General features: G+C 42.8%; 1 protein-coding gene across 2 annotated transcripts in view; it reads right to left on the bottom strand.

The window, feature by feature from the left end:
- FSTL4 (follistatin-like 4) overlaps window positions 1–10,503 on the bottom strand; it is a 231,988-nt gene that overhangs the window by 101,962 nt on the left and 119,523 nt on the right. For both annotated transcript variants that reach the window (XM_009322721.1, XM_009322722.1), the window contains exons 4-5: window positions 6,894–7,084; window positions 3,181–3,301 (exon numbers count right to left, since the gene is read on the bottom strand). In XM_009322721.1, the coding sequence (XP_009320996.1) occupies window positions 3,181–3,301; window positions 6,894–7,084 (312 nt within the window). The remainder of the gene's footprint in view (window positions 1–3,180; window positions 3,302–6,893; window positions 7,085–10,503) is intronic.

Below are 10,503 nucleotides of genomic sequence, written 5' to 3'. Positions count from 1 at the left end.
GTGACCTCCAGTCAGATGCGGTTCCAGCAGTTATATCCAAAAATCAGTGGTCTGAGCATATTTAAACTATGACTCAGCCGGGTGATGTGCTTGCCAATTCACCAGACTATCTCCATGCCGATCAATTAGATGCATGCTCTGCTTTAGCTCTTATGACGACTAAGCCTTTCATTTATTACTCGTTTATTGAATCTTTGTGACAATATAAAGAAAAGACAACAGACAAATATACTTGCTAGCACTCTCCCTATTTTTGGAATGTGAAAATCTTGAGATCACCATATTAAAAATGATTTTTTTTTAAACTATGGTCTTGAGCCTGCTTATCTGATAAAATCTATTAATGAGAAATTACAAGATACCTACAAGTTGTTCTTGCCAGACCTGCCAGGAGAGCATTTCATTCGTCTCATACATTACTTATGTATGATTAAGGCAATTCGAAAAGTGATACTTTAATCCTGTGTTAATAAAAATGTCTAATTATCCCCATACACATGGGCAAAGTCCTAAAAGGTGTATTCTTGGGATTCAGGAACAAAAGAACTTTCAGAAAATCAGAAGAAAGATGATGCATTAGATAGGGTTAGTAGGAGGACCGCTATTTCTGTCCATAATCTGAAACTGTGCATTAGACGTGTATGTAAATGATTAGCATGATTAGAAACGATTATTAAAACCAGCACCTATTAGATGTAGTGCTTGTCATGGTGAAACCACGTTTCAAAAAAGGTAAGAGATTGGATTCCTCTCATCCATGCACTTTTCATTCATTTACAGCTGATCGACATGGATGAGGATCAAAAACGCCCTTTGAATCTCCGTGGATCTTGAAGAGGGACGATGGGTCAAGAGAAAGCAAGACACACACACAGGGTGAAAGAAAGGGACCCTTTTGTGGCTCTGTAAGTTACAGAAAGGCCACGAGACTCCTGAAAATGAAATGCAACTTCTAAAGCAGCACAAGAACAACAAATTGGAAAGCTCTTCACATTATCAAGGTCATGTTCAAACCTTTCCAACACTGTGACACTATACCAGAGCACGGTGCACTGAAACAGATGTAACAGAGTTTTTGAGAGGATAAATTACATTGAGACTTTCTGATGTCACTGAATTCTGGTAATTATGTTCCTCGGCTTGCTGAGCAGCCAGCCCCTCAGCCTGCTGCCAGCATGCAAAAATGAGTGGCTTGGGTGAATTTCAAGCAACAAAAGGATCACCCTAATGGGCCACAAATATGAAAAATGTGCGGGATGTTGTACCTTTAAACTACTGTTGCAAGCCAAATTCTGGCTCATAATGAAGCACAAATTTCATAAACCCCTAAAGGACTGCGAACCAAAGTGTGCGCTTAAGACAAGTGTTTGAAGTATTTTTGAGATGTTTTTCCTACATTGTGCAATAAAGTAAAGGAAAAAGATATACTTTCCTCAAGCACTAAAGTTCACTTACAGAGACCCCAAAATTTCTAAAGTCACAAGCAATAAATTTTGTTTTTAAATTAAAAACTGATGAGCCATTAACTGCTCTCGATAAAAGTGGAGATTCTGGGAAAATTGAAAACGGAGAATAAGTCTGATTTTCAGCTTCAGATGGAGAACAATTCTTTTCATATACAAAAACCTTTTGATAGACACTCGTTGTTACGCCTGGGGTTTTGTTACAATATTTTTGCAGTTTATCGATTACTATCTCTGTTCATTGGCTAATATTTTGTACCTGTCTTATTTTCATTGCCTACTTAAAATTCACTGAACCAAAAACTCATACAAACGACTCTTGGAATTTAGCTTTGAGTTTCTGTGACTTTGAGAACCCATTGATCCAAATACGCTCCCAAATAACTGCGTGTCAAGCCTTTATAGCTGGGTTAATTCACTTTATGGCCTTCTTAATGTATGAGGTTTTATGTTTTACTGTATATCTGCTGGTTTGAGTGTGCTCTGTTGAATTAAATGCATATGCGGTTCAAACAGGTCCAAGGTGACAATTGAGGCTAATTTTAAAGCACTTTAAACATTATTATCCAAAGTTTTTTTTCTTTATGAAAAGCCAGAAGTCAAGAAAACAGAAACCATTCTTTTTAGAAAACAGGATATTTGGCAAAAATAGAGGTTTGGCATTAGCATCGTGGCTCACTAAAGAGCATCAATGAGGAATGTGCTGGTGCGGGACACACGGTGACCCTCATGCACACCAAGCTTTTCCCACCGAGCAGGCACTGGAGCAGGGTGCCCCAGTTTAGAAAGTGAAATCAAGAGGTACTGAAATTACTTTTTCTTTAAAATGGCATATGCAAAGATTTGAGAATCCAGCTTAAGAGGTAACCAGCTCATTATCGGCCTTTTGCCTGCACTCAGCAGTTCAACGGCTGAATCCTGGTTTTGTTTAAAGAGCATTAACAATGTCTTTAATGAACCACACACAAGTACTTTGTAGCTCACTATCCTGATTGTTGCAAACCCCCCCCACATTGTCTGTCTATCTTTCTTTTTTAGTATCCCAAAGGGACAGGCATCAATAAAACTTTTTATCATCCAGGTGAAGGAGACAACGTAGGCCTTTTCCAGGGAAGGACTTCAATGAATGCTTAACTTAAAGCATGAACATAAAGTTAGGAAGATAAATGGGACAACACAAGTACTTATTTCTTCACACTGTTTAAGTAGCTCAGTGATCTAGGGATCCTTGCAAATGGTGCTGAGGTACGTATCGAGATTGCACACCATAATCCACTTACTAACACGGAAACAAAATGCAGAAAACACCATTTCCAGGCAGAATATTCAGTAAAACACCTTCCCCACAGCAAACTAACTCACATTACCACAGGACATTTGGACAGGTTTCAACCCTGTTTCCTCAGAGTTACTCGGAAACCACATACTCAGGTCTACAGACCTGGCCAGTTCACCAACATGTCTCCATTGCCATCAACAAGAAGCAAAACAAAATACACAAGAAAACAGTAAGCCCCACACACTTTTATCAGCCTCCTAGTTCATGCTTATTCTTTGGAGCACAGTAACCTTTAGAAACAAGCCTTCCATAGTATTTTCATGGCATTAAATACAAAAAGGGATTATCTTTGCTGACCGTGTCTGGGAAGACAACATTGCCATCACAGATATTCACATGCTTTCAACACCCAGGACAGACAAAAGCGTCGGGACTCACGGAAGGCTGTATAGAGCTCCTGCAGGGTTAAGCGGCCGTCATTGTTGTAATCATCAAACCGGAGAAGGTCTTCTAGTGTACAATCCAATAAATCATCTTCCAGGTCCTCCTTCTTCATTAGCTGTAGCAAAGAGAACAGGTAATCTTACATGTAACGTAAAGCTACAGACTGTTGCCCTGGCTCACCCAGCAGATTTTCCATTCCTTTGGGGAGATATAAGTAGATATATCGTATCTATTGTTACACATTTGCTTTGTATCAACATACATCTGATATTCACATTCCTGCAGCAATTCATGGGCCATGGACTGGTGAGGGCGAGGACCCTCTTCCTTCAGCAGCAGCACAGAAACGCGTTTTCACTTTGCAAACGTACTGAAAAATAAATATTCAACAGGGAAAAAGGAAATTCTGTTTCTCCTTTCTCCTCTGTAGGTAAGGACAAAATTGTCTTCCTTGTTTTCAGGACAATGGGCAGCCGTGGATGGTGTATTCAACACTAATGTGTTTTTTCCAGCCCCGACAGTTTGTTTTTTATGTATTGTAAACATTTCACATTAAAAACAAAGAGACCTTTAGAAGTCGTACATCCAAGTTAAGCCAATAGCCAAAATCAGACCTAAGCATAATGAAAATGTTATGTTACTGTAGAACGTGAAGAAAACTGCTGAAATGTTGCATCTTCTGGGCAGGAAGGCTTTTTGCTGTAGTTCAGAGACTCTTTTATTTACTATTCTAGTCTTGGCCCATTATATTGAAGCAATTTAAAGTAATACTACTAAAAAAATGACCCTTCACCTACCAAGTGAAAATGTTCAATAAAAGTGAGATCAACCATAACTTCCAAAGATCAATCTTCTAAAGATGGAAATTTCCCTTTGTCTACCTTTGTATTGAAAATTGATTAACTTCTCATAAGACTGACAAGTTTTTACTAGTCCTTTTGATTTAACATCCAGAAAAAAAAAATCCAACACAAAACACTTCAACTGCAACAAATTCAGTAGATTTATGAATCTGACTTTAAAATACATTAATGTTTTAAATGGAAATAACATTCCAATTACCACCGTTGTTAATAGCCCTGCACACCCACGGCCGCAAAACTACACGGGCATTTCACACTGCTGGGTCCGGAGGGAAACTATTCGATAGGGTCTGCCAGCAGCCAGGAGGTAAAGCAGCTCTAAATAGAGGGGGATGGACTATCTGCTGCCATCTTTTTGCTCAAAGCAATTCTGTTGTGGAGAACAAACAAGTGGGCAAAGATCCTCACCACCTCCCAGTGCTAGGTGCTGCCCCGATGTGGGACTGCCCTCTCTGGAGGGATTCTGCTTCCAGTTTCTCCTTTGGGGTAAATCCCACTGCAATGAGCCTCCTCAAGATCCCTCTTCAGATCTTAAAAATGACTTTTTTCTGCAGCAGTACATGTTACCTGCCTTGAATTTTTCCTTGCAGACACGGTTAGAGTGCTCAAGAGACTATTTTTCTTTTAAATAAAACAAAGAAAATGCACAGCAGCAGCTCATCCAGCAGCCAGAGAGAACGAGATCCCACTGCACCACGTTCATTTCAGCTGCCTCCACCCATGGGCAATGAAATTCCTGTCTTTGGGGGATTTTTAAAGTTGCAGAGATCTCCAAATTAAAGAGCCAGCACAAATCAATCACAAATCTACCTAACAAGGCAAGACAATTTCTGTTGTCTGTAACACGGAAAATTAAAAATTGCTCATTACCTAAAAAAAAAAAATTCCTTGAAAACTGGGTGAATAAACTGGTCACATAAGAGCACATGAAAATCACCTTGTTGTTAGAGCTAACAAGAAAAATAAAGACTTGACACGCTACACATCAACTGTGAATACTGTCACTGTGCGAGCTCCAGAGCTGCCCTGCAGACGTGTCCTCAGCCCGGTTGGGACTTCAGCCAAGGAGCTGAAGACTGGGAGTTATGTTGGGACTCCCACCAAGCTGGGACTCCCACCAAGGGGCCCAAGGTCAGTGCCACTCAGCTCAGGATTAAAAGTATTCCTGGTTTATCTGTAGTCTGCATTAACTGGCATTATTTTGTCTTTTGAGAGGTGATCGTGCTGTCAACTCGGCAATGCTGATGGCAAGCCTTTGTGGAGGATGTTTGAGTGAGAGGGCTCCTAGCTGAGGGCTGAAGTTATTCTGGTCCATCAAACTGAAGCGGGCTCCAGATGTGTAAGCGCATTTACCGATTTTGATAACAGTGAGAAGAATTAAAATAGTAGCCAAGGTCTATGCTTGCTCTTGTGAGAGAGACCTGGGCTCCAAGCACATCTGCAAATGAAGCCCATAGTAACTTTGCGGCAGACCTTAAAGCACTGAATCCTGCTCCTTTAAAATGCAGGTCATTGTTTCTTCTTAATGGTAATGGCTTGCAGGCTGCCAAACCTTTATTTCCATGCAAGTTGAGTTTTAATATCCTGATGGAATAAGTTTCATGTATAAAGGGGAAAAAAATTGGAGAGTAGAACAGACACTTAGATGTCACTATGCAAAAGCTGGCTTTGAATTCAGATAAAAGTGTTTTCTTATACCTACCCATGTCTTTATAAAAAAATCATTGCATTTAGATGAAGTATTGTATATTCATAGCTGAGATCTAAGGGAATTCACGCTGACACTTTGCATTGTGCAGAAAGGATCGTGCATCATGTCAACAGCCTGAGGATTAAAATTCAGTGCAAACTGTCCTACACAGGAGCGAGCTCAGGGAGGAGCGAGCTTGCATCTGTCCTCCTGCTTGCTCACAGCTTGCATTTACACGCTGGAACTGCGACGCACTTCATGTTTGCTGGGAAGCATGAGCGCAGATGAGATGCTCCCGCAAAGGGTGAAGTACCAGCTTTGGAAACTGGAACAGGTCCCAGGCAGGTATTGGCTTCCAAAAGGCTCTTAAAAGGCGTTTCCTTCTAATTCTTCTCATGGATGACACAATGAAAAAGAAAAGACAACATTTTCCCACATCTGGCATAATGCTTTTTCTCGTATTTACAGGACTGTTTTCTGAGGTCTGCGTGTGCAAAGAGCAAGTTCAGGGGACAGAGTAATCGGCTCGAGTGCCTGGGCTGCACGTTCAGTTCATTTTACCGATTAGATGAATTCCAACAGCACAGCATGCCCATAATTAGAAATAACAGGGTTTTTTCAAGCTCTCACCTTTTCTATCATCATTAGGTTCTGCTAATCAACATTTCAGCATCTGCCTAGGGATTTTTGGAAAATAAACCTGTTAAAAAATATTCCAACTTTGCTGTCATGTTACTACATGCTAATGCACGGTCCAGAAGGCAGGGAGGAAGAATTAAGAGCTTTCTGCCTAACTTACATGCACCTAAAAAATCCAAATTAATTCTCCACAAGCCGGCTAGCTGGAAATACTTCAGAAGATAACGGTTAGCAGCGAGGATTAGTATCTATTTTCAGGAGTATGGATGGGTCTGGAAAGCTGCCGTGTTTTTTGTTTGTAGAGGAGCTTCAAATGTTTGAGACAACACCATCTCCCCAGAGGTGCAGAGAGAGACTCGCATGCTGTAGTAGATTTTTCTCCTTTACCTGCTGCCGGCCGGACAGTTACAAACGACCGTTCTCACAAGAGTGCTGCTGCATTACATTCAATTCACACTTTGAATGAAAAATGCAATCTACTTCATAATTCCATTTTCATCGAACAATAAACCCACCTGAGCCAGTTCAGAGCTGCTGAGATGCCCGTCACTGTTTATATCCAAGTGCTTAAACATATCTTCAACTAAGAAGCGCTTCTGGGATACTCTGTCCTTGGCCAGGCTGCTCAGCGGGCTCTGCCGATGAGCCTGCAGGTCCAGGAGGATGCTTTTGAGCCGGCTGTAGTCTGCCATTGTACACGTGTCACCTAAAAGATAAGACCGCATTACCGGACCACGTACGATCTCCATGATCTTTTTAAAGGACTGAGCTCCTAAAGGGAAAAATAAGGCACAGTCAAAGACAGGCTGCCTGCATATACAGCAGTACTCAGCTCTGCACTGGAGGAGCTCCTGTAGTCGTTTCTTTTTGTAATAGCTGGCAGTTTTTCTAAATCCTGCTGTCAAGGATGCTCTCCAGCATGTTACCTTCCAGATTATAGGGCTTCGGTTACAGATTTCCACACTCGGCCTCGTAATCCTCACCCATGTTAAATTGGCTCTGCATTTTTCTAAAGATAAATTCATCTATCCTGTGATTACAAAGTTAAAAATAAACCTGGGGAAGCTGATGTTTAGAAAGCACCACAAACATAAACAAATGGCACCCCTGAGTGTCACCCTGTGCCAAACATGGGGCTGATCTTAAGGAATCGTTAAAGGCAGCCCAAGGTGACAAGACAGCTAGAGGGAAGACAGTGAGTAGCGCAGGGCTGTGGGGAGCCCCTGTGGCTGGGGTGTCACCGGTGCCTGCGCACATCACCCTGCTGCAGACTGACATAAATGCTTTCCTCAGCCCCTGACCAGGGAAAAAGGTTATTATCACGGAAAAGCCCTCAGGGCACTCGCTCTGAAGTGACACCGGCTTGGCTGGAGGAATCAGATTGAACTTTCACAACCCTGAAAGCTCCTGCTGTGCTCGCAGCAGCCAGCTCTTCTGTGGTTCTTCTCCGGGGAACGCCTTGCTCTGATTTAAGGGCATCCTCCTAGAGGAGAAACATATCCACATGGCCAAAGTGGTATAAGATGTTATGGCCCTTTTCTGCTCAACTGCTGTCTGGCAGAGCTTGGCAGAATGAAGAATGGCAACTGTCTTTTTTGTACGAATCTGTTTGCTTTAGTGTAGACCACAGCGGCTGGTGCCTTGCAGGAACCTGTTTGACTCTGCCTTGGAGGAGACCCTGGAGCACCCTCATGCTCCGGCTGTCCCACACTGCGTGGGCATCAACCACCACCCACCAATAGTACCGACACATTCAGCTGTTCCCGTTAGATGCCCTTTTCTCTATAATGATGGTTTTAAAACAACTTCTTTATTTTAAGTCCCATCACTGACCCTGTTGGATTAAATCTGAGGGAACCTGGTCTCAGCTCAGTTTAAGGGACAATACCCGCGTAGATCAGCTCCCCAAAGACTCCAGACATCATTCCTCTGAAAAATAACAGAAGACTGGCATACTGACAGCTAGTGTTCCTGTCCTTTTCTTGCTGAGCTGCACCATTTTTGGTCCTCTGGTCCCACTCCAACTGAAACCCAATTAAAATTCCAGGTGGGAGGCATTTCTCTGACAGCAAACCCATCTACTGTCAAGATTTTTTTTCACCCTTCATATTTTGTGCTCACAACTTCAAAAGCACCATGACTTGAGAAGGTGAGAGAGGACACAGAGGCTGGACACGCGTTCACCAGTCAGGTCAGTGCCCTACTGCTACACAAGCAATAACTGCAAGACAAGGCTTATTTTCCACCCTGAACTCAGACCCTTCTAGTTTTGAGAGTCTCTCACTGCTCAGGGATACTAAGCAGCTGCAAGATTTTTCCTTCTCTCTAAACAACCTCCGAAGAGCTCTTGGTCCCACATGGGATCAGTCTCATTTTATGGAAAAATGAGGCTACTCAGGTACTACTAGTCTTGTTTATTACTTCTGCTTTTTTTTTTCCCCCCAACCATGTCATTTGATAGCTATATGAAGGCAGGATGAAGAAATGTCTGTCTTCCAATCACGTACTCATTTAAGAGAAAAATTGATTGCCGTATCCAGTGTAATCAAGCAATTCTGCAATCCTATTGTAAATACCATTTTAGCTACTGCAATAATAGTTTTTTCTGAGCTGGAGTTTTCTTTTCTCTTCAGTCAATTCTTAATCCCAGAGATGTATCTAAGGCTAATGAAGACAGGGAAATCTATTTAATTTGCTTCCACCTCTGTTTCTGCTTTGTGGTTTCCATTCGTGAGCACAAGCATGGCTACAGGCAAGCCACAGGGTGACACCCGGCTGGGCTGACCCACTTACATGGTCCTCCCCGTGGTGGAGACCACTGCCAGAATCTGCGTGTGCATCGCAGCCACCAGATCTACTCACCCTGACAGCTCCCTTTAAGCCCTTTTTATTTCTCACTTCTTCCTCCTATCGACTTTTGCCAGTAGCATATACCAAAACAGCTCTTCCTTTACACCCTCCAGACCTTTTATTTTCTGCAGTTAGAGGTTTTTTTTTTTTTCCAGATTCTCCCTAACTGTTGCCTGGGGCAGTGCTTTCCCAGCCTTCCTCCCTTGCTGGCCTTCTGACTCACCTCCACCTTAAGTTTCTTTCGGACCACAAAAGGCAGAATTAGAAAAGGACCTAAGTGCTTCTGAAGGCCCCTCATCTCTTCTAACAGCCCTTCTCACTTTATTAAGCTTATATTGACAACTTCTGTGGCTAACAGCTATCCCTGGCACCAGCCTGATACCATGCACCTGCCTGGAGAATTAACTGGGTGTGATAGTTCTTTAAACACTGGAGCCTCAGCCAAAATCCAGCACAACTGCATGTTTAAACAGAACTCCCAGAGTGACTTGTGTGTTAATGCAACGGCAAAATATAAGCAATATGTGCAAGGAGCAGATGTTTGAATCCAAACTTTGCATCTCTATTCCTGCACTTGTGGGACCTGAGCGGGTCACCCACTGGTGATGCACCCAGGCTCTTGACTGTGTTGCATAGTGTGAGCCAGGAGACGGCGATCTCCTTTCGCTGCATTACAACCCTCCTTGGTTCTTCCATGCTCTGAAAACAAAGCCACGACAAAACTGCTTTTCTCGAAAAAGTACACACTCATCTGGGCTGCAAGACAGCCAGAGGAAAGTGTGCCCATTTTGGGACTTTCAGAGGGTCACAGCCATGCTGCAGCATCCAGGCAAATGTGACGGGCACAAAGAGTGAAATAAAAGAAACCACAGAAGGACAGAGCTGGTGACAGCCTCTGGCAGCAATTCCCATAATCCTGCTATAAACTCACAATACTTTTTCCCCACCACACTACTGTCGTATCCAGGGTCAGGGACTGTGCAGAGTATGGGACCACATGGTCAGGGACCATACCCAGCAGAGCCCCATCCTGTGTAGCAGGATAATGCCATTCCACTGCATACACAGCAAAGAAAACCAGCAATAAGACAATTATGTCTCCTATTTAAAAAATAAGTTCTGTTTCACATGTTGTTAGCACACACCACAGTCGGAAGGTGCTCTCGGTCCCTGTTAAAACTGCTCCAAAACCTCATTGCCTTCACTTCTCTCTGGAGAAAACCACACTCTTCAGCTCTGCTGGAAGCAGATCCCTCAGCATCACTCCACAGTGTA

Source organism: Pygoscelis adeliae, unplaced genomic scaffold, assembly GCF_000699105.1.
Source record: "Pygoscelis adeliae isolate BGI_AS28 unplaced genomic scaffold, ASM69910v1 Scaffold34, whole genome shotgun sequence".
Classification (NCBI taxonomy): domain Eukaryota; kingdom Metazoa; phylum Chordata; class Aves; order Sphenisciformes; family Spheniscidae; genus Pygoscelis; species Pygoscelis adeliae.
The sequence above is the reverse complement of the archived record's forward strand: the minus strand, read 5'-3'. Positions and strand labels throughout refer to the sequence as shown.